Here is a 24,198-nt window from a genome sequence, read left to right as displayed (position 1 = left end):
CGCCCTCAGCCTCGAGAAAGGGGGAAACGCCAATGCCCAGCGAGTCCTGTCCTGCCACTTCAAGGACAGACGAGGGAGGTTCTCTGAACAACCCGAGAAAACACTCAGCACACGCTAATATAAAGTACGTTGGAAGTACATATTCTGGCAAGAAAATTATTTTAAAAAATAACATAGCAAGGGCAATTTTCCTATCTAAATGTGGTCTGAGAGGCTTCGGGTTTGGTCTTGCTTTGTCATCACTCCCTGGGAACTGGTCTGCTCACTGGTTCCCAGGATCTGCGGGAGCTCCTCGGGGATGCAACCCGTTTCAGGGCAACTACCTGTCAGGAAGAGGGGGTTTCCCCTTCCCAGAAGGCCAACAGGGAATTTGTCTGTTTTTAAAACCCAAGGAGAGCAGTGAGGACTCAGACACTCAGAGCAGCCTCAAACAAGGTGGGAGAAAGGAGAAGAGGTCAGAAGGCAGCACACTAAGTGACGAGCATCTTCTCTGGGCAGAGTACTCTCCCAGGAGTCTTCACGCCTGAGCTCCGGATTCATGTGGCTCCCACTCATCGGTCCTGACTGATGTTGTTTCACAAGGCCTTACTGAAAAATAAGAAACAGACCCTCGATAAACCATTTCCCCGCCAAATGGCCAACATGGCCATCCCATTCAACCGCAAAGCAAAAAAACACATGTAACCTAGTATTATTCAGGAGAACGCATGTTTCATACACAGAAACACTTCTCCCAGCGGTCTAGGCCAGTGAGGGTGCATCTGAGGCTAGGGAGAAGCCTTCCCGGCAACTCCGCGGACAGGTGAGCGGTCAGCCGACGTGGCCCAGACAGCCCCAACGCCCACAGCAGCAGCCCCAAAAGAGTCAGATGGAAGCACGCTGCAGGCCGGGCCTCCTCCTCAGCGAGCACAGCCCTGCCTGCACTCCACACACGTGCAGAAGGCAGCAGCCAAGCGTCTCCTCTGCACTGGATGCCTCTACCTGACCTGTCTCCAAAACCACCATAGCATTAGGACCCGTTTGCAACAAGACAAAGACAACCCCTTCCAGATTAGGGAACAAGAGTTTCCTCAACGCACACATGCCCATCCTTCCCTAGATCCTCCTAGGGTGTCCACAGTTGGGGCGGGGGGCCCTGAGGAAACTTCCCATCTCTGTATAGGGAGGCGGAGAACATTCCAGCCACTGTACGGAGCGTCTGCAGGACACTCTCACAGTTCCTCACAGCAGAGCTACGGACACTCGGCAAATTCTGTTTTCGGACCAGGCCCCAGGGGGGCGGAGACAGGGCCAGCCAGGGGCAGAGGGGAGCGTGCAGACGGACGGCGCCACGAGGGGCCGCCAGCCCACACGGGAAGGGCACAGGAAGGACCCCGGGCCAGCACGCACTAGCCGAGTGGCCAGGGCCACGTTCCTGAACCTCTCTAGCTACGGGTCTCAGCTCACTGGAGTCGTTACATGTAAACAACATACATGAAGCCACTAGCGCAACACCTGGCACAGAACACACGCCACCACGTTCACGCGAGCCAATGAGCAACTATTACTCAGGACATCGCGAGTGGTTCAACACACCGGGGACAGAAAGTCCAAGAGCAGGGGGAGGGACAGGAGAAGTGGACAAGGCTCACGTCACCACGGAAACGCTCCAGGACACAACCGTCTGAGTAACCAGGCGGGACCTGTCCAGGGCTGTTTTTCAGCAAGGTGGTGGCACAAACAGCAACAGAGGACAAGCTGGCGGAACACTGGGCGGGAGGCCACCTGGGCCACCCCACAGATGGCAGCACAACATGAGAATGAGGACTCAAGAGCAAACTAAAGGCTGTGTACAGGTCTTACTGGAATCAAAGCAGCCAGAAGCAACCTGACAACATGCCCCTGGCCGCCTCCAAGCTCGTGCCCCCAGACGAGAGAAGGACTTCTGCCAACCTGCCCACCACAGGACCACAACCCATGATCACAGCACACGTAGCTGGGTCATTCTGATGAGAAGGACTGACCTGTGGTGTTCAACCAATGCCGTGGGTTTACCTGACAATGAGCCAACCGTACACAACGCAGCTGCAGCGGCTCGGTCAGAAAATGGGGGACATCACTGGGAATGCTCAAGACTAAGCCCCCCACTCTCCTGCCATACCAAGACCAGCTCTTCTTTCTGTCTCAGAGGCATGACCATCTCCTTGCCGTCTCTACTTGTCCTCATGTCCCCCCAGAGACAGCGCTGTCCGTCATGCTCGTGTCAGCACTAAGACACCCCAGAATTGTGAAAGGACCCCAGTTATCTCAGGCAACCTGCTTCAATTAATCCCTCAGTACAGCTGGTGGAGGTACTAGTCGATTCTCCCCCCCTCTGTTTCACGTGGCTTGGTTAAAGGTGGAAAGGAGGCTGGGGCCACCAATCTAATAGTGCAGAGCCAGGACTACACCCTGGTCGCCAGATACTTCAGCCTCGTTCTCAATACTACCCAATGCAGAATTCCAACAGGTCCTCCAAACCCACCCAAAGCCAGGGGCTCACAATGTGACAGGACATCATCAAGCTGCAGCAAATGGGATTCTGCAGATGTACCTGCGTGCATTCAAAGGGAGACTGGCTGGGTGGACCCCATCTAATTATGAGCCCCTTCCAAACAGCCTCCTGCTGCTCAGAGCAGAGAGAAAGTCAGAGGTGTGCAGCAGGACGGGACACAGGTGCATCGCTGCTTCGAGGAAGAGGAAGGGCCTGTGACTAGGACCAGAGCAGCTCCCGGGAGCCTAGAGTGACACCCGCCAATAGCACCAGGAAACAGGGCCCTCAGTCCCAAGCACTGAGAAGTGAATTCTGCCGATCACCTCAGGAGCACCCAGCCAGCCATCCCCCTGTCAGTGAGGCCCGAGCACAGAGCCCAGGCAAGATCCCCAGACTCCAGGCCTCACGGCGGCGCTATGAAGCTGCCCCATGTGCGCTGATCCGTTTGCTACGCTCCAAGAGAAAACCAGTACGCCACGCTGGCTGTCTTACGGGGAAAATGCAAGGACGGACCACTGTACACTCACTGAAACCAAAAATTCTCTAAGAGATCTAGACACTCAAGTTATTTCTTCCTTTGACAGAAACAGGAATTTCTCACTTCAGTTGATAGATCTGGCGTAACACAGGAGACTATAACGAAAAGAAATTAGTTTCATTGATCTTGGAAAAATATAACTTGCTCTTAAAAAGCTTATATAAGCAGCTTTTGCTGTTCTAGAAGAAGTATTCCAGGATCAATTCTCCCCGCTGAGCTTAGGAAGGTCAGCACTGGGCTCTTACACCCTAGGACGGGGCTGGCCACGGCACTGCTCCCTGCGGCACACGATACAGTGTGGGAGATACACTTCCAGATGATCACGGTAACACACATGATGGATCGGAACCCATCTTCAGACTCAACTGAAGGCACCAAGTGAGTGGTGACAGGATCTACTGCTACGCCATTACCCTGCAGGTCCAACTCAACTACACAGGCCCTCATTTTAAAAGCCCCGTGTCTGAACTGACCGGGCCACATCCCTGGAAAATCTCTGGCCTCCCCTTCTTATATAAGCACCTTTCATGAGGAACTCCAAAAGGGAGCTCTGACAAAACCCAATAGCTATAAACAGATCAAACTAGAATTTCAAAAATAAGTGCCTTTTGAGAGCAAGAAGCTAAGATTATCAACACAATCAAATGTAAAAATATTGCAGTATCCCACCTTCTGCCTCTGTGACCACACAGATTCCAAGACCTACGGGGTCACCCTTTCCAAACCCTTTATTTTGCCAAAGAAAACAAGTCCCAAAGGACCTGAGTGTCTTCCATCACTGCTGACCCTCCCACACACTTTCTGGCAGCCCACCGTCATACACACCCAATTCCCTGGCACCCATATTGAGGTCTGGCCCAAGAGGAGAGGAAGTCCACCCTCAAAGCACAAGTGAGCTGTCCTAAAGTCATCGGTCCTGCACACGGTCACGGTCCAGCACACAGATCCCTCTCCGGCAACTCGCCGTGGCTGAGAGTGCGCTTCCTATAGAAGCGCACGCCACCCCAAGGAAGCACGCCCAAACGGCCCAGCAGCCACTGCGACAGGAGCTACAGAAGATGGAGCCAGCGGTCGTTTAGGTGCATAAAACTCAACATCAGGGGCGCCTGGGCGGCACAGCGGTTAAGCGTCTGCCTTCGGCTCAGGGCGTGATCCCGGCGTTATGGGATCGAGCCCCACATCAGGCTCCTCTGCTACGAGCCTGCTTCTTCCTCTCCCACTCCCCCTGCTTGTGTTCCCTCTCTCGCTGGCTCTCTCTATCTCTGTCGAATAAATCAATAAAAATTAAAAAATAAACTAAAATAAAATACAACTCAACACCAGTGCATTAAACTTTATCACCACTACCCGCCACTCTTCCTTGGTCTCACGCATGCAGCCGTTGAAGCGAGAGCTTTCTATGTGCCAGCCCTGGGGACAGAAGCACAAGACGACCCCGCGCACAGGGACCGCCCTCCACACTCACCAGGCACGCACACCAGCACACACCGAACACAGCACTGCCCACCGCCATGGAGGAGACCCCTACCCTGGCCTCATCAGAGGGCCTCCTGAAATCGTCCTGAGAAAGGAGGCGCCTCCCACAGTGGAAGCGGGTTGCATACGCACCAGCGGAAAGTGGACTTCCTGGGCTGTGTCGGGGTCAGACCTCACTGAACTCCACCAACAAATCCCCCACATCTCTACTGCAATAGGTCTGATGCCAAACACCACACAGGACTCCAGCAGACTCCTGAGCTCAAAGGCAACAACAGCTCCCCCTGCTCAGGCCAGAGCCTGGTCCTCTCTAACTCTGCTTCCACACCCCATGTAGTCCATGTGGAAGTCACCCAGACCTTCTGCATGAAATGAGAATACACACTTCCAGCCATGGACGCTGTCCTCCCTGTGGGTCAAGGGTCATCGACTCTTACCTGGATTTCTGCCATCACCTCTTCTGGTCTTCTTCCTTTTGCCCTTGACTCCCTGTAGTCTACATCCCAGTAGCAGCCAGGATGATCCTGAGACTCTGGTCAGATCACCTAGCGGGTCTGCTCCAGCAGGCCCACATCCCTGAGTACAGGCCAGCGTCCTCGGGTGACTGCAAGGACCTCTACATCCTCTGGCCCAACACTGCCCTGTCTCCTGTCTTAGTCCCCCCCACTTCTAGGGAGCCTGGATTTCAGCCTAAGACCCAGAGCAGAATCGGAGTCAAGGGGAAAACAACAGAAGTCGGATTTGCATTTAAGGGAAACCAGCCTGGAGAAGAACAAGAGAGGCACAAGATCGCTGCGGGGCTGTTGTGATAATTCAGGCAAAGGGTGTGGGTGGCCAGCGCAGGCGGCAGGCGTGGGAGGAGGCCAAGAGGAATACCATGGCATTCGGTTAGAGCGGGGTGAGGAGAGGAGAAGGCAGGAACAGCTCACCTGCTGAGGCTCTCAGGCCAGCTTACCACTCCTCCTCAGTCCTGGGCCCTCCCCTCCACCCAGCAGCCAGCCAGGCAAGTCCGAGGGATGCACAAACAACTCCCTTCTGACAGAGTCTCCTGGGAACATACATGGGTCCCACATGCACCTCGAGGTCTCCATCTGCTCTAAAACGGGAGACTAGGCCACAGTGACCTCCACATGTCCCCTCCTGCTCCAGCACCTCACAAGTGCAGACCCCACCCCCACCCGCTGTGCTAAACACCCTGCTTTCTGCCTCCACCCAGGCTAGAGTGAGTTGGGTCGACAGATTACAGCCAGTGAAGGCCAAACCCCATCACCCCGCCAAGGGGAAGCAGACGGGCGCATGCACCCACAGCTGGGGGCAGCAGAGCACGAGTGGTGCGTTCACGGGAGATAAAGCAGAACTACCTTCTCGTGGAAGCAAAAGCCCACATCATTCCACCACACATGTTAAGTAATGCCAATACTTACTAACTAGTTAAGCTGCAGTTGTACAATTCAGGTAAGCCTGGCTGACCAGCCACACTGAAATGACACTTAACAGGTGTCCCAGGAGGCACAGCAGGCAGACCTGGGGAAACTGTACCCCCCGTCCCCCGATCAAGGGCCCAAAAAGGGAAAGGAGAATTTTGGGCTACGTCCTAGCACTGAACTGGTGGCTAGTTGAGGCGGCAGAATACTACACTGAAAACAACAATCCTGATTTGGCAAGAACCTCATATGAGTATCTGGCCCAATGCCCTGCATCTAGCAAAGTCCCCTTCGTGGAAGCACTGAAAATTTACATACAAATCCGAAACTCTTCCTCCCTCCTTACCCCGATGTTCTCCAAGGGGAAATGCAAGCCAGCTCCCACACCCTCATCCACCCCTCCTCCACAGGATCCTTCAGAAAAACAAAACCCTGGGTCTATATTGGGTCCTGCCATGACCACGGACAGGCAGAGGGATGGTGGCACACTGGACGCCAGGACAGTTCTCAGTGCACCGGAGAGGATGCAAGCCTGACTTTGCGGGAGAAACAGCACCTCGCGGCACTTCGCTCACAGTGAGGCAGACGCGGGCCAAGGTCTGGAATTGGGTATCACTACTCCACCTTCTCACTGGGGTCGGGGATGCAGCATACTGAGCTCACCCAGCCTGCTGGGGCCCACGCTGGAGACCTTAGTTGGCCTGAGGCCAACAGGACATGGGATAGGAATTCACAGCCTATGAGCCCCCATCACCTCTCCCTTTTTACACTTGGCTCCAGGTCACTGCCCCCGCCTCTCTTTGGGGAGGGACACATGGATTGTCACTGTTGAGGAGGCTTCTGGTGAGCTAGGACAGTGGGAGGTTCCACCATCACTAGCTCTGGACCTTGGGCAGGTGCCTATCTCCCAGCGCCTTGGGTTTCTAACCACGGTGTGGGAATACTAGAGGAACAACCTAGCAGAGTTGCCTAAAGATCAAGTGGTTCAGTACACACTTTACAACAGGGTCCAGAACACAATCGGCTATTATCGTATACCCCTAAGAACCATACCACCAGGGGAGACCAACCATCGTACGTATGGTCCAGCACAAACACAATGCAGACCCCTGATACAAAATTCTTTAGCATTTCAGATGGTGTGAGCAGAACATTAAGCCAAGGTCAGAGCCCTACATGATTACACGACACCCACGAGGCCTGCCCTGCCACCAGCTAAACCCAGAACTTCCCTATGGCCCTCGCTGGGAAGCAGTCCAACAGCGCGGCTTCGCCATCATTACACAGCTCAGTCTCTTGCACTCCAGGCAGCCGCACACACACAAGGGCCTGCTCGGTGGGACCACCAGACTGGAGTACAAATCCTGCATGCTCGCCTGCTGCGGTGGGCCCCGAGACCCGCCAACCACCCGCGTCTAGCTCCTCCAATCCCGTGCATACCCACCAGCCGCCCCACATCTAGCTCCTCGTCTGCAGGATATTTGTGAGTAAACAAAAGAGTACATATGAAATGCATGGGCACGTTGCTTGCATTCAACAAATGTCGGTCCACTGAATTTCAAAGATGGCAGGCAGCCTCTTTACCGATCTTTAGACTTAGGCCATCCAACACAGAGACTGCCCCCCACCGAGGCTGTTGAGCATTTGAAAGGTGGCTGATCCGGAATGAGAAGAGCGGTGAGTGTGACAAATACAAACCAAATTTCAAAGACTAAACTGAAAACAGTACCTCAATGCTTTTATATTAACTACATGTTCAAACGTTACGGATAGCCTAGGATAAAGAGAAGGTTATTCACGTGAGCTTCATGTTTTTTCCTTTACGTAGTTACCACGAGTGTTAGAACTATGAATGTGGTTCACATTACACTTGTTGGACAGCACTATCTAGACCACACACTACCCTGCAGAGCTGAAGTGCAGGGGAAAGCCTAGTTACTTACTCTGGAAATCAGCCTGGATAAGACACAATTTGGCAAGACACAAAGATTTAAGACAGAAAGTCAACTTTGACACTCTCTGCCAGAAAAAGTTAAATACAACTATAGTATCTGAGTAGAATTTGACTTTCTTCGCTTTTAAGTACCTACAAAACATTCAGAGAATCCTCACCTTCCAAATTTAACTCAACTTCCTTAAAGAAAAGGCAAGTTCTGACAAAGGCTTGGTGAGTAAACTTCAAGAGTTTTATCAATAAAAGTCAAACCCTATGGCATGACCAACCACTTCCAGCTTACCACTGTGTCAACACTGAAGAGGACTAGCTGAGAAAAGAACTGCCATGTGGCCTCGAATATACCTTCACACAAAGCTGTAGTAGGTAGCTGAACTATCCACCTGTCTCAATCTAAGACAAAAGTAACACTTGCTGGGGGCATTCCATCCCTAGGAAAAGGACTGTAAATGCACTTCGGACTTAGTTTCAATTAATTCTTAAACCTCTGTCAACAAGTTTTAAGTGTCCATGTAAGCACATTTAAATTTTGATCCTATTTTTAAATATTCTTTTGGACAAAATTTCAATCACAGCCTTGGCTAAAAATCTTGAAGAGCAGGGTGCCTGGGTGGCACAGCGGTTAAGCGTCTGCCTCCGGCTCAGGGCATGATCCCGGCGTTATGGGATCGAGCCCCACATCAGGCTCCTCTGCTATGAGCCTGCTTCTTCCTCTCCCACTCCCCCTGCTTGTGTTCCCTCTCTCACTGGCTGTCTCTATCTCTGTCGAATAAATAAATAAAATCTTTAAAAAAAAAAAAAAATCTTGAAGAGCATCGAGCATTATTCATACCACTGTAATAATCTGTCCTTCACTGTATTTTTGAAGAGTGTTTTTGGAAACACGTAAGACAGTGTTTTCCGAAACCTCCCCACTAACTACATCAACCCAGCTGATCCAATGCTGGAGCGCCTGCCTGTACTCATTTGTGTTCTCTGGACATCAGACAGTGCCTTCCTCACACAGAGGGAGATGCTCTTGCAGCCGGAGTGCCAGCCTGCACAGAGCCGCCCCTCCGGCCCGGACACAGCAGAGCAGGAGTGAAGTGTTTCTTAAAGGTCAGGAGGAAACACGGGCACCATCTGAGGTCTGCAACCTTTGTCCTCCTGTGCCAGCGTGCAGTGCGACATCTGGAGTGTCCCCCATCTGCTTTACCACCTACCCAGAAACGGGGTCACCATGGAGGATACCAGAGAAAAAAAGCACAAACGTTTATCCCAAGAGGTTTTTTATCCTCCAGAAGTCAAGAAAACATACAACAGGTGCAAGGAACACCTGCCTACTGCTGCTGGCAAGGTGAAGGAAGAAAAACTCTGGGGACAGTCTGGCAAGTGTCCGAAGCATTTAAAAGCCCCTACACCTTTAACCTAGCAGTGCCCTATTTGAGAATCAAGAGATACTGATGCATGACCCCAACAGTGGTTCACGGGTTAAGTCTTGAGAATGGACGCACTGGGCTAGGCTTCATCACTGCCAGACCACAGCTGTGCTAAGTCAAGACGAGGAGCAGAACATGCAACATGCGGTGTCCTTTAGAAAAGGTTATAAATAAGGACATAATTGAGAACTGAAACCAGAGACCAAATGGAGACTCCGGAAAACTATACGACAAAGCACTTAGTCCCCAGGAGCAAGATTCGCTCTCTCACCTATGTTGCATGTAGGTCTAGGACAATTCTGTCCTTGCTATGTATACTGGGCAAACTAGGGGTTCTCAACACAACATTCTCAAAAATAATTGGAGAACCACTGTGCCAGCTCCTTCTGTCAGTAAGTTTAAGAGAAGTACCAACTTTAATGGCCCAAACAGTTCCAAACAGGAGCATCTCTCAGATCTTACCTTACTACACCGTTAGGAACATGGGGGAAAAGAAACCTGAATTCTTATCAAATTCCATACTATTTCAAGGAAATGAAAGATTCAAATAAGACGCAAGATGGGTAGCAAAGAGAAAAACAAAAAGGTCACCCAAGCCACATGTGTGGTTTTCCTACAGCTGTTTTTTCCCAAGTTTAAAAATGTTTTCCAACTTAAAACCTAAATTGCTTCTCAAGGTTTAATAAATGTAAAACATACAACATTCCTTTAAAATTAAAACTCCTTCCATAACCAGAACCACCCGCTGGGGGAAAAACCTGGTATTCTACAGCTAATTAAGATGATGATAGATATAGTAACCATGATGCTCAATTCCTCTTTTCCTTTAAGAAATCTTAGCATAGCTTAAAACGGTGGTAAAATACATATACAAAAAATAGTCCATTACAAACACATTTCACTCTGAACCCTTGGAAAAAAGCACCTCGACAAGTACTAGAACAAAAGCTAATCTGGAATTCAAGCTCAGTTTTATGGACTGGGTTCGTCCTTTCAAACGGTTTCTTTCATCTTGCAGAATGTCAGAAAAATGAAACCTGTAAAGCCTAGAGCGCACGTCAGAAATGCAAGGTCCTTCCATGCCCATTCCCTTTCTGCGTAGTTTTCTTTAAAGCCCCTGGAGAACTGCTGCACGTGGTCCGTGCGCAATGCCAGGTTTCCAGAAACAGGCCAGCCCCTTCACACCACTGATGAGAACAAGTCTGGAAGCCCATGCTGGGTTCACACCACACCAAACTCCTTTCTCAGAGTGACTTCCTAAGGGGAGAAGGGGGGGGCAGCAATCAGAGTGACATCAATTTAAGGGTTTTGATGTGCTGTTTTCTCACTTTCATTATCTCAGGTAATTATGAGTTTTAAGTGTGACTTTCAATTGAGCTCGTTAGAATACTAACAATGTGGGGCGCCTGGGTGGCACAGCGGTTGGGCGTCTGCCTTCGGCTCAGGGCGTGATCCCGGCGTTATGGGATCGAGTCCCACATCAGGCTCCTCCGCTAGGAGCCTGCTTCTTCCTCTCCCACTCCCCCTGCTTGTGTTCCCTCTCTCGCTGGCTGTCTCTATCTCTGTCAAATAAATAAATAAAATCTTAAAAAAAAAAAAAAAAGAATACTAACAATGTGCCTGTTTATTAGAAGAGATAATTTACTCTTTAAAAACAAGTCACCTAAGTTTCCTTGTAAATAAAAAATTACTATCAACTACAAATTTATTGAAGGCCTACTGTATGCCAAGAACCGATCTAGGTGTTTAGGACAGGCTAGGGATCTCTCCTAGTGCATCTTTAAATAAACTATTCTAAAAAATAGTCGGAATATGAAATTTCAACAGCAACCTCTGGAAAACGAAGGATGAGGGGTTTTTAAGACTCAACTTTAATGCCTTCTTAAAGAGTCCGACACTGAAGTTGTGCGATTATCTTAATGTGCAAACTGAATTTCAAATTTACTGTAACAAACAAAACTTGAAGAAAATACAGTCTCACAACAAAAGTCAGAGAAAAGCAAACATCGGAACCAGCAAAGCATATTCTCAGAGCCCTATGAGGAAGTCAAGGGTAAAATGACAAAGCCTTTCTGAAACAATGTCACCCCTTCCTAAACAGCCCTTTGGGTCTCTGGAATCTCTAGAAAGCTTTGCACTTACCTGTGACTTCCTCACAGATATCATTTTAGTAGTATCTGATATCTTAATGTTCACAATCATGCGTAAGAAGAGTATTTTGATCTCTTAGTTCTTGTCTAATTTCAACTAGCAGATAAGTTGTCTGTGTAATGTTTCCTCATAGATTTAAGGGCTTCTAGGTTTCTCCCTCCAAGAAACCTACACTAAGCTTGTCCTTTTAGGAGGGGAAACCTTTAACGGAATCATCCTACATAACAGGTTCTGTTGGAGATGCATTCATATACTCTACAAGCCTGACTGAACGCACTTCAATTTAGATAAGGAAACAAAGGCTAAAGGTGGTAAAGCAGCAGGCAGAAAAAGGCAGGCATAGAACTGACCACAACCACGTTGACCTGTAATTCCCAAATAAAAGAACAGCTAGATTTCTGGATCTAAAGCACTACCCCAAGATCAAGAAAAATCATACAGTAAACTTAAGCTGAAAAAGAGGTTTCCAGAGAGCTGCCACCGAAAAATTTTACTTAGCGACAAAACCTTAGCATGGAAAAGACACCCCCCGCCCGGTACACTCCCCAAGACAGAGCTTAGCTTGTCTCTACCCTAAACACCAAATGTTAGAGTAAAAATCACCTAATTTCTGGCTGGAGAAAGGAGTGAGGCTGGGAGGGCTTGGGGCCCTTTTTATTTCTGCCCGCCTGGCCTGATTAACTGCTGAGAATTCCGAGGGGCTGACCCAGACCTGAACGCGGGTCCCCACAGAATCTCTAAAAGGAGAGTTCAAGCGAAGGCGGGGACCAAGGAATCAGACTGCAAACGCAGTGTCGCCAATGTGGGACATCAGCCCACGAGCCACTGGGGCTTTTCCTCACAGCAGCGAGGGCCAAGCCTGGGGCTGCCCACGGCGGCTCCTCCCCGCCCTGGGGGCGCGTTCACACCCTGGGGGGGCCGGCGAGCCAAGCCTCCGAGCGCCGCTGCTGCGGGCCGTTCCCCCGGCCAGCCTGCCCCCTCCCCAAGCCGCGCCCCGCGCCCGCTGCCCGCTCACCTCCAGGCGCAGGGAGGCCCCGCAGCCTCGCAGGAACTCGCGGATATTGCTCAGGCACTCGCTCTCGCTCCGGGGCTCCGGGTAAACCTGCAACACAGAGCACAGGCGCTGAGCGGCGGCGCGCAGGCCGCGGACGCGACCCACGGCGGCCCCGGCACTGGGCCCCGGGCGAGAGGACGCGGACGGGCGGCCCCGGCGGCCCGGAGCGACCCCGGCCGCCCCAGTCGCCCGCCCGCTCGGCCGCCGCCTCTCCTCACCCTCTTTCCTTCCTCCGGGCTGCACCAATCTGAGGCCCCTACCCTCTCCAGGAAGTGGGCTGTCGCCGGAAGTGACGTCTTCAGACCGCGCCCCGGCCGCCCGGCGCGCGGCCCCTTCCGGCCTCGCCCACCCCCTGGCAGACGCGGTGCACCTGGCCCCACGCGTGGCCGCCGCCGCCGCCTCCTCCTCCCCCCCCCCACGCCCCCTGGCACCTGGTTCTTGTCCGCAGACGCGGCCCTCCTGGCCCCGCGCACGGCCTCCTCCACCTCGCAGGTGGTTCTCGTGCTCGGACACGGTCCACCTGGCTCCAAGCGCAGACTCCTCCTCCTCCTCCTGGCACCTGATCCTTGTCCTGGGATACGGCGCACCTGACCCCACGCGCAGACTCCTCCTCCCGGCACCTGGTCCTCGGCCTCGTCCCGTGGACACCGCCCGCCCTGCCCAGCAGGTACCGGGAGAGCTTGGCCTCGGCCGAAGGGGCTGGAGGGAACCCTGTGTTTCTTCAGTTCTTCCCTGCCACCGGCTTGGGAGAGTGGAACTAGTATTCTATCACGATGACTTAAAATAATTGGCACATAAATTATGCATGTTGGGATTTAAGTGCAATGTTCTCTCCCCCCCCATACATACCATGTGCCTCACTAATGATTAACCAGAATAGTCAGTTACACGTCCGCAAGTAAGTCAGCTGGGGAGAAATTGTTTGCGACCTCCAGAGCTTCGAGGAGGGCTCGTGCATGCCTGATGCTTTGGTCCAAGAGAGAACTGTGAGGGCCACCTGCCACACGTGTAAGGTGTTACTGACAGCCTTCCCACCAAGAAAGGTCAACAAAACCGAGTGTAATACCCATAATACAGAGCAATCAAGGGAGAAAGAAGTCAGAGACATCACAAAGACCCTTTGTCGTTCTAACGCATACGAAGACGACTCAGTTTTGGGAGTTACTCTAAAGCACCATCCAGAACTTTGGCATTTGAGGACATGCAAGGCACGTCTGTCCTTCTCAGGAAATCGCAACATTCCATCAGGACTCACAGGAATACTTTGGTTTCATTTCAAGGAGCTCAGGTCTTCTAAAGTTTGAATCAAAACAAAAAACCAGCATGTTGAGAGGTGTGAAGAGGGCAAAAATCAGACTTTTTTTTCCTACAATATAAAAATTCTTAGAAGAAATTGCCAACATATTTCCTCCAAATTGAACAGATTTTTTTCCAGTGAACAGCCAAACCAAAGCTGCTTCCTAGTCCATCTGTTCTCTCTCTCAAAGAATTTTGAAAAAGTATGTACCAAATATGTAGTTAAAATCCTCCAAAATTTTAAATAGTTGCAAAGTTTTAACTTCTGATGTCCTGATGACATCCTGAAACTGCTAAATATTCTTTTAAAAATGTCCAATAGACTCCAATTACAATAGAAATACCCATTCTCAGTCTTAAAGAATTATGAACAAGCTCTTGTTTAAGTCAGAAATTTTACATTCTTTTCTCCTTCAACTCATTCCACTTCCGCCAACAAAACTGTATCCTAAAGTAATACATTTTTATACTAAAAAATTTTACTGATCACACTTTTTTTGCAAGAGACCCATACAAATACAGTCCATCCTCTTTCGTGGATTCTGTGCAAATTCACATACTTGATAAAATTTGTTTGTAACCCCAAATCAGCACATGTGGCTCTTTCTCATTTATAGATGTGTACAGAGCAGTGAAAATTTCAAACAGCCTTCACATACACATTCCTAGCTGAACTTGAACAAGGTCATGCCCTGCCATCTTATTTCAGCTGGTAATGTAAGCAGATGTCCTTTTCAAAGGCTACTGGCACATTTTTCACATTTTTGTGCTTTTTGTTCATGATTTTGCGGTTTTAAATGGCCCCCAAGCGTAGTGCTAAGGCACTGTCTAATGCTCCGAAGCGCAAGAAGGTTGTAATGTGCCTTACAGAGAAAATACGTGTGTTAGACAAGCTTCGTTCAGGCCTGAGTTACAGTGCTGTTGGCCGTGAATTCAATGTTAATGAGTCAACAATACGGTATATCCAGAAAAAGGAAGAGGACATTCGTCGATCTGTACGTGAGGCCGCTCCAGAAAGTGCTAAAGTAACATCAATTGTGCGTGATGCAGCTATGGAAAAGATGGAAAAGCAGTTAAATCTGTGGATCCAGGAGATGACAACCAATAAAAAGAGCATAGTAGACAGTGTTGTTGTGAGGCTGAAAGCCAAGGAAATTTACAGTCATGTTACCCAGGGTCAGGAAAAGGTTAAACCCTTCTCAGCAAGTGCAGGCTGGCTTGCACGTTTCAAAAGGCGATACCACATGAAAAATGTTCAACTTGCAGGCAAGGCAGGTCCTGCAGATCAGGAAGCTGCAGAAGAATTTAAAAAGTATCTGCTAAGCATTATACATGAAAAGGGTTATATGGAAGAGCAGGTTTTCAATGCTGATGAAACAGGCTTGTTTTACAAGAATGTTGGCAAACGAACCTATATAATGCAAATGGCATCCAAGGCTCCTGGCTTTAAATCATTCAAAGACCATGCAACCTTGCTACTATGTGCCAATGCCAAGGGTGACTTTAAGTGCAAACCCCTAATGGTACACAGAGCACAAAACCCACGAGCACTCAGAGGGAAAAATCTGAACCGTATGCCGGTCCACTGGAGGTGGAACAAAAAAGCGTGGATGGCATCCGAAATATTCTGGGACTGGTTCCACAACTGCTTCATCCCAGAAGCTGAACGCTATCTCCACAGCAAAAACCTTGCCTTCAGAATTTTATTAATTTTGGATAGTGCCCCAGTTCATTGCCATGAAGAACTTGAAAATGCCCACCCCGACATAGAAGTTCTCTTCATGCCCCCACACACTGCCTCTCTCATCCAACCCCTCAGTCAGGGCGTAATAAAAGCTTTCAAGGCACACTACACCAGGGAGCTCTACAGCAAGGCTTCTGAGGCTCTCGACGCCAACGAGGAAACCACCATGATGGACCACTGGAAATCCGTCAGTATTCGCAATGTTATAGATTATATCAGCACAGCCTGGGACGGTATCAAGCAGGCTACTATTAATAACTGTTGGGGAAAGGTCTGGCCAGACTGCGTGAAAAATTTTGAAGGCTTTGAAGGTGTCACAGAATATATAAAGACCAGTGTCGAAAACATAATGCATATTGCACAGCAAATAAGTGGAGAAGGCTTCAGAGACATGCGGGAGGGGGACGTGGAGGAAATTTTGGCAGAAATGGCAGTAGAACCCACCAAGAAAGACCTGGACGAGATGGCAGAGCGTGGCACTGGAGTCAGTGATGATGACGAAGGAGACGAAAGTCAGCCTGAAACTCCAAGAATTGTCCCTCTCACAGCAGCCAAAATATCGGAATGGAATTCTGCCCTGGAAAAAATTTTCAATGACATGGAAGAGTGTGACCCTATGCTGGAACGCAGCCTCACGTTTAAGCGCCTGACCTCCACTGCATTCATCCCTTATGCTGAAACACTTAAAGATTTGAGGCGAAAAGCCAAGCAGACAAGGCTGAAGGAATTTTTCAAGCCAGTTTGGGAGGGAACGTTGCTGACACCATCACCAGGTTGTGAAAGCCAAACTCCTGGGGTGGAACCACCGGATCTCACATGCCAGCCTCATTGACGCCTTCCTCTTCTGCCGAGTAAGTCACGCACTCTCCTTTGGTTTTCCAGGGGGCAAGTCAAGGTCTCGAGGTTTAACCCCACTGCCCTCTGCCCCATCACAAAGTGAGCTCCACAAGTAAGGTTTTCATTTGTGTTTTCACAGGATTCCAGGTGTTTCTTCTCTGTGCGATGCTCTCGTGCATGACTGTCCCGTGCTGTGGGCGCACTGTGTGCAACCGAGCAGGAGAGGCAATCACTGCACGGTGCTGTCCCTGGGATGGTGTTTCCTTATGAAGAAACACTGCACACAACCAGTTATTCGTAAGGAACACATACTGAATAAGCTGTCTTCACACAGAAATACATCTAAAACAAGATCACGTCTCGACTGGTGGACAAAATGTTGTGATCTGAACTCCAAGGAAACCAACCCTGCACTTCCCCCAGGAACAGTGGCTCAGTAGTTGTAGCCCAAACTACCACAAATCACTAAAGTCAGCTCTGCCTTTAAGATTACTAAGCCATGAAGATCTAATTGTTATGACTATTATGAGTACATAAATGATGGGAACAATACACTACAGTTTTTGAGGAAAATTATCAGACGTAAAATGTAAGACTTTGCCTGGAAATGTGTATCTTAATGAGATGTAGAGGGTTGTTTTTTTAATTAGCTCATTTACTCATAGACAACTATCAGTTATTGCTAGAAAGAAACACAGTCCAGCATTAATTCTATTCCTGTCTTGGGGGTTTTTTATGCAAGCGTTGAGAAACCTCATTCCTAAAAATAAGTAAATAAAAAATGGAAGGAGTTTTGCTATTTTGTAACTTGATTCTTTGATGCCTTCTGAATTACACAGCCAAAGTCCAGATATAATCAATCATAAGTAAAATCTTGAAAGCATCAGTTAGCAGCATGATTAGGGTCTGCTGCAGTCTCTCTGAAAGCGAGCAAGTAGAAACCCCGAACTGCAAAATTCCAGACATTAAAGCCCTTTGCTTCTCAACGCCATGGATATCTGTTCATTGGTTACATGGCTGGGAGGTTTTCCATCTTGCAGCAGTGTGCCTCAGGAAGATGAGTGAATGGTCTGCCTTTTTACGTGAAGTGGGAGAAGGGGGCGTTGGGATAGCTCAGTGAGCTTGTCACCTTCCCTGATCTCAGGCACCTTCTCAGACAGGTGAGTGCACGTGCAAGCTGAGCAACTGGACATGAACTCCTTTAAAAGTCTCCACGTGCGTGCACATGGGTGCGTGAAGCTCGCGCGTTCCATGAATACTGTACCTCAAACAACATACTGTTTGGAAAACTATAATGTAAAAGAGTCAAAACTCTATAGTAAGTACTGCCTGACCCTGTAACGTACACGCTGACCTTGGACAAGTCACTTGACCCATCTGGGTCTACACCCTTATCCCCAATTTAAGGCTCAGCCTTTCTCACAGAGCTGTTGGGAGGATAATAAACTAATTCAACAATATTGGACCTAGTCTCCATTCCAGATCATGTGACCACAAAGAAGAGAGACAAGGGCCCTGCCCTCCGTGACAAAGGGAAGAATCACACGCAACATGGCAAGTGGACCATGGAAGCACAGAGAAAAGAAGCATAAATACTGTGGGCATAGGGGAGGGCCAGAGGCCTAACCAACAAAAAGGACATCGGAGTTGGAGCTGAAAGGGTGGAGGCAGATGGAACTGCATTTTCAAAGGTGTGACATTTGAGAAGCCCATGGTGTCGTCAAGAATGGTGAGTAATGGGCCACTGAGGTCATGGGTGAGACTGCAGGGGGAGAACTAAATCAGAGATGATGCAAAAGAAGACATTCCCCAGTCTCCCCGCATACCTCAGTAAAGGAGCTGTAAGAGCGAAGGTGAGGATGCGAACAAGTCATCAGCTAAATACAAATTAAAACCACAGGTAACACTACGAACCTGCCAAAATGGGTAATATGGGAAAAGCGGACACTATCAAGTGTTGACAAGGATGGAAAGCCGTTGGTGCCCAATATCTGACCAGTGGGAGTGTGAAAGCATACACGTGGAAAACTGGCAGTCTCTCAAGAAGTTAAACTTACCTAAGCCCCAGCAATTTAGCCCCCTAGGCGTTTACGCGAGAAAGATGAAAACACGTCCACAAAAAGCTTGTATAAGAATGAGCACAGGGGCGCCTGGGTCACGCAGTCAGTTAGGCGTCCAACTCTTGTTTTTGGCTCAAGTCATGATCTCAGGGTTCTGAGATCGAGCTCCGTGTCGGGCTCTGCCCTGGGCATGGAGCCTGCTTAAGATTCTCTCTCTCTCTCCCTCTGCCCCCCCCCAGAAAGAATGTGCACAGCAGCTTTACATGTGCCTCCACAACCCAAAGGCAAGCACTCCTCTGTTCTCTCCAGTGGCCACTTCCAGTGACCAACAACAGCCCAATTCACCCCCCAGAAATCCTAGCCCAAATTTCCCACAGTAATTAACTCCAGGCTTTTCCATCAAGAACTCTAATCAGTCAAAGGCACGGACAGTCCCAAAACCATTGTGATTTTCCTTGGAAATACAGCTTTTGTACTCAATATTTGATAAAGGATGTGTCAGGAGTTCTGAGAACTTGCAATAAACTAAATCACAGCAATGTTACAGTCATACTTGAGAGACCTCCACAGCTGTCCAGTTTCCTACTTCTCAACTCTTCTCTACCACCCATTCCATGCTGGGAGCAACCAGCTGGCCACCCTCGGTCCAAGCAAAGTGTCAACTGAGGCAGCTAGCTGCCTTCAATGAAGTGTTGAGAGTCTGAGTTTACAAAACTTCGCAGGAAAGAAAAGGCACTTTCAGCAAGGCAGCTAATTCAAACAGGCTCAGTGCACGGCAACAGCTTAAGATCAAGAGTATGGAAAACTGTCACAGGGTGTGCCATCTGGGAAATACCACTGCCCAGGATCGTAGTTCCCGGAGATTCTGACTGAGTAGGTTTGAAGTGAAGTGCAGAAGTTGGGGGCAGGGGGTGTCTGAAATTCCCTGACTGATCTTCAGCCAAGCCTGGAACACGGATATCCTGTAACTCAAGTGTTTCTCAAACATAGCACACGCATCAGAACACTGAGAGTAACATCACTACGCCCCGCCAGAGTTTAATCCCAAGGTCTGCAGTGGAACCCAAGGCTGTGGACTCCTGATGTTCCCGGACATGCTGAGGTACCAGGACCCTACTTAGGGAACAGTGGCAGATCCCAACTGATCTATTCATCAAGAAATGTTCCGTTTTGAGGCGCCTGGGTGGCACAGCGGTTAAGCGTCTGCCTTCGGCTCAGGGCGTGATCCCGGCGTTCTGGGATCGAGCCCCACATCAGGCTCCTCCGCTATGAGCCTGCTTCTTCCTCTCCCACTCCCCCTGCTTGTGTTCCCTCTCTCACTGGCTGTCTCTATCTCTGTCAAATAAATAAAATCTTTAAAAAAAAAAAAAAAAAGAAATGTTCTGTTTTCCCCCCACTGAGATACCCAATTCCAAACCACAGAACAAAGGTCTCTGGGTCTCTGCCATTAACAGCCTCATCCCCACAGCCACAAAGAGCTACCCTTCCTCCGAACATCTGTGGGTCTGTACGCAGCCCCCACCGTGCAGCCAGACTGCTTGTGCGCACCTTATCCCCCCATTAGACAGGAGCTTCCTGAGTGCGGGCCCACAGGCGTCTTCCATTACACAGCCGGCATGCTGTCCACTTGCTTAGGTCACTGAACTCACTGATCTGTGAGACAACCTTAGCACAGGAAGGCTCAGAGAACACTTGAAGCCCTTCTGTTCTTCACAGACGAGGAATCTGGGACTGTGGAGACATGACCTGCCCCAATGCCTGCAACCAGCATACCGCACCAGCTTGCTCCGGGCGGCAGACCTCAGAGGACCACAGCCACCAGGCTCCCCTCTCTCCCCTCTCCAGGGTTCAGCCAGTCGGAAGCCCGAGCAGGAACCAGGTGCCACAGTGATGTGCTGGAGCTGCTCCCCAGAACTGACCATGTGCTCCCCACCCCAGCTCCACGTTCAGAAACACCACTTGGGCAGCTGGGACCGGCCATGGTGCGAGTATTTACACCACAAAAAATGGGCAGACACTACGAATCAGGGCTCGTCGCCACAGGGGGCCTACAGTGAAGCCTTTACCAACACGCCACTGGCTGTGCTCCTTGACTGTAGACCACGGCTCCTGGCGGGAGCTCCCACCAGCTCCCGTAACCCACTTCGCCCGCTTTCCCCTCCAGGCCTAGGGGCACTCACGGCTTTGTGGGGTGCCTGCACGTCTCTCGCTGACTGTCCACACCCCTGCCCACACTTTGTCAGCGCCCTCTGCAGTAAAGTCTTCAGCCACCTCTGCCTAGCGTGCCGACAGTTTGCTCCTGGGACCCTGACCCAGTGAGCTTCCTGGTGGTACAGTTAGAACCGCATGTCACAGCAGCAGATGGGAAACAATTCGGAGAGAGGATTGAGTCAATTACAGCGTACGGTATTTCCACAAGCAGAGCCCCACCCACCAGATCCTTTCAAAAGGCGGCAGCTTTAATTACCGATCTCTGATAGCCTCCCAGTTACACTACGTGGGGAAAAGGAACATGGGGAATCTATGCATAACATGCTACCTTTAGTGTTTAAAAAAAAAGCAAGAAAAAAAATGTACATGGGTCCTTAGAAAAGCATGACGTTCCTCTGGAAGCACATGCCAGATACCTCCGACAGGGGTTGCCTCCAGCGAAAGGGACGGGGGCCTGGAGGGCAGGGGAAGAAGGGAAACTTGCTTGTCGCTTTATACTTTTTTGTGCCCTGTGAATTTTATACCACATAAGTATTATTAATAGATAAATTTTTTAAAAGAAGAGGAAGAAAAATACTCCAATCTAGTGTTCTCCTCAGGCCAAGATGCCTTCCCCATTACAAAACAGTCCTCAGAGAGCCCAGCTGCCAGTGGGCTGGGGTCCTTGTAGAACCCCCCCCACACACACCCCCATGTGGAAATGCAATGCTATGGTTAAAATCCTAAGGTCACCTTAATTAGCACTGCACGGTTCCTCTAATTCTAATTACCTGGTAGCCTCCCTTTTATTATAATTAGACCGCAGCTGTCTCCTTCCACAGCACTCTGTGCTCATTCGACTGCAAACGATGGTCTGTAGAATGAAAATACAGGTCGACAGAGCTCACCGGGCAGTCTACTGGGCATCTCTTCCACCGAACCCACTGGAAAACAAAGAAGCATCCAGTAGAAATCAAGGACTTGGTTGCCAAATACCCGACAAGTAAATTATCTCCCAAAAATGTGTAGCCTAGGATTAGAAGTAGCTTACTGAAAGAAAAATTTAAGCCTTTCATGAAGTCTGTTTTTCTTTAGCTCTCCTTCTTCAACATATCCCAAAGCCCAATTCTTGTATGGATGCTACAATCATCTGGGGAAAAAAATGTGCTCCATTAGTATGGAACCAGCCAAAATAAATGGCAAAAGCAAATATAAATGTACAAAATATCCAGTTCCCAAACTAAATGCATACATCCCAGACATGTGGAATGTCAAGGAGAGGACCAGCAAGACTGCATGGCTTAAATTAACTTGTGTGTCCCCTGAGGCTTGCTTCCCACAAACTCCAGAAGCACATTTTTAGACCTCAGAGATGGTGGCAACCATCCAAAATTCATGCCAATGCCAAAAATGGATTTGAAAAAAAATGAACATAAAACATTCATCAGATAACCTAGAATAAATGTCTCCACTGAAGTTGTATTTTCTTCCCACAATAATGTTGATGAGAACAGGTGGCTGTGCATTAATGTTCAGGTGAAAGCAATCTGGGAAACACCGTGTGCTCTTTCTGGCTGTGATTCGGACACCAGCAAAGCAGAGGCACAGGGGATGGGCCGTTGTTATTTCATGTCTCATGACGTTCTGTAAGTGGAAGCCATTTTTTTATGCTTTTGAAGGATCCTGATACAGGAAAACAGAAAAGGACAAATTCATAAAACAAGTCAAACTGGGCCTTGTCATCAGAGATTTTTCTTACCTAAAGTTTTCAGTGGTTCATATGGAATAATCTTTTTCTTCTCTCATTCTCGTGATTGTGACCTACTGAAAACACCCATGAATTATGGCACAGCATTTTGCAAACCTGAGCCACTGCTTACTTTATCCTTCAGCTTCATTTCTATATTATTTCTGACCCTTTGGCATCCATTTCCTCTCTTGCCGAACACATTTCAGAATGGTTAGTGATAGCTTTCATTGTTGTCCATCAGTGGAAAATTCTATGAAAAAGATTTGTGGTCTCTGATGGAAAGGTGCTAAATAAATCCAAAATGGGTCTTGCTGTATATCCTTGTAATATCAGTGCAGCAAGTAGGGCTGAAAACCTGCTAGGACAGGAGGAATCCCATCCTAGCAGAGAGCCCTTGCATTCTGCTCTCTGAATGGGGCCACTAGTGGCAGCTCCATCTCCCAGGCCTGCTCCTTGCCTCAACCTCAGCCCTACCTTGGACCAAGACACCTCAGGCTAGAACATCCTCTCCCATCCCTGCAGCCACTGATGGCATTCCACTGTTTAAGTCTGTATTCTCAGATGTCTCAGAGGGTTTTTATGTTTGCCCTGCTGTTCCCCATTTGTTTTACCTTAGCTCCTCATCCTTGCTTCTGAAGTAGCCTTCTGAATGCCCCTCCCCACACACAGCAAAATCGAAGGGCCATGCTGGGAGCTACAGAGCCGTGCACTGCGTTGGGCCCTCCCAGCTAAGGGATCTGTCTTTCGTTTTTAAACTGCTCGAGAAGCAGCATTTAAGGCAAGTGAAAGCCTCTGAGTCAGAAGACTGGACACTGACCACCTGAGAACACACTCTATTTTAATCCACATGATAGCGTGTGGGAGGTTTGAGGCACGCAGAGAGAGCCAGATGATTTTGGAAGCTAAAGGGAGGCTTCATCAGAGGAAGAAACCTGACTAAAGGGATAGAAAATAGCTGAGGACCTGCGCTGGTGAGCTCCTCTATAAATAGCAGCTGAGACCCTCCCTAGAGGGAAAGGCCAGGGGAAGCAGAGGACCACAGCCTGGAATGCTCTCAGAACTCCGCAGCCAGCTGAGAGTTTCCTGTTAACTGTGAATAATAAGAAGGTGATAAACAGATCATTAGTTGTCTCCTAAAACTCTTAACTATCAGAGTATATGGGCAGCAGCTGTAAATAAAGTGAGTTGTGTCTGTAGGTGGGAAATACATTTTCAAAAACTCAGAAAAACTGACCTTCATTAATCAAAGACTGCTAATGTATACTCAGGAACTCTATTTCCTCCATATAACTGGAATATCTCCCTGCAAATTTATAATCTGCCTATCACATGACTCCTCTGGTCAGAACGCCCAAAATCTCCCAGTTTCCTCAGAGTAAAAGCCAAAGTCCTGTAGGAGAATGGAAGACAGGCCACAGACTAGGAGAAAGTACTCACATAAAACATATACAATCAAGGACTTGTATCCAAAATATACAAAGAACTCCTAAAACTCAACAATAAGAAAACAGACAACCCAACTTAAAAATGGGCAAAAGACCTGAACAGACTCCTCACCAAAGAAGATATACAGATGGCAAGTAAGCATATGAAAAGATGCTCCACACCAGATGTCATCAGGGAACTGCAAATTAAAACAAGGAGAACCCACTACACACCTACTAGAATGGCCAGAATCCAACACTGACAACACCCAATGCTGGGGAGGATGTGGAGCAACAGGAGCTCTCATTGGCTGCTGGGGGGGATGCAAAATGGCGCAGCCACTTTGGGAGACAGTTTGGGGGTTTCTTA

The 24,198-nt window shown here is 49.1% G+C and overlaps 2 protein-coding genes across 4 annotated transcripts in view; one reads left to right on the top strand and one right to left on the bottom strand.

Annotated features, from left to right (window-relative positions):
* ARHGEF7 (Rho guanine nucleotide exchange factor 7) overlaps positions 1-24,198 on the bottom strand; it is a 126,322-nt gene that overhangs the window by 86,108 nt on the left and 16,016 nt on the right. For 2 of the 3 annotated variants that reach the window (XM_040624693.1, XM_040624675.1), the window contains exon 2: positions 12,489-12,575. In XM_040624693.1, coding sequence (XP_040480627.1) covers positions 12,489-12,575 — 87 coding nt within the window. Of the gene's footprint in view, positions 1-12,488; positions 12,576-12,745; positions 12,778-24,198 lie in introns of those variants that run through there. The other variant, XM_040624689.1, reaches the window with a different exon arrangement.
* LOC103657536 (tigger transposable element-derived protein 1-like) lies at positions 14,223-17,195 on the top strand. Its single transcript, XM_008684972.2, has 2 exons — positions 14,223-16,418; positions 16,544-17,195. The coding sequence occupies exon 1, from the start codon at positions 14,621-14,623 to the stop codon at positions 16,397-16,399; it is 1,779 nt and encodes a 592-aa protein (XP_008683194.1). The 5' UTR covers positions 14,223-14,620; the 3' UTR covers positions 16,400-16,418; positions 16,544-17,195.

Source organism: Ursus maritimus, unplaced genomic scaffold (genome assembly GCF_017311325.1).
Source record: "Ursus maritimus isolate PB19 unplaced genomic scaffold, ASM1731132v1 scaffold_10, whole genome shotgun sequence".
Lineage (NCBI taxonomy): Eukaryota > Metazoa > Chordata > Mammalia > Carnivora > Ursidae > Ursus > Ursus maritimus.
The sequence above is the reverse complement of the archived record's forward strand: the minus strand, read 5'-3'. Positions and strand labels throughout refer to the sequence as shown.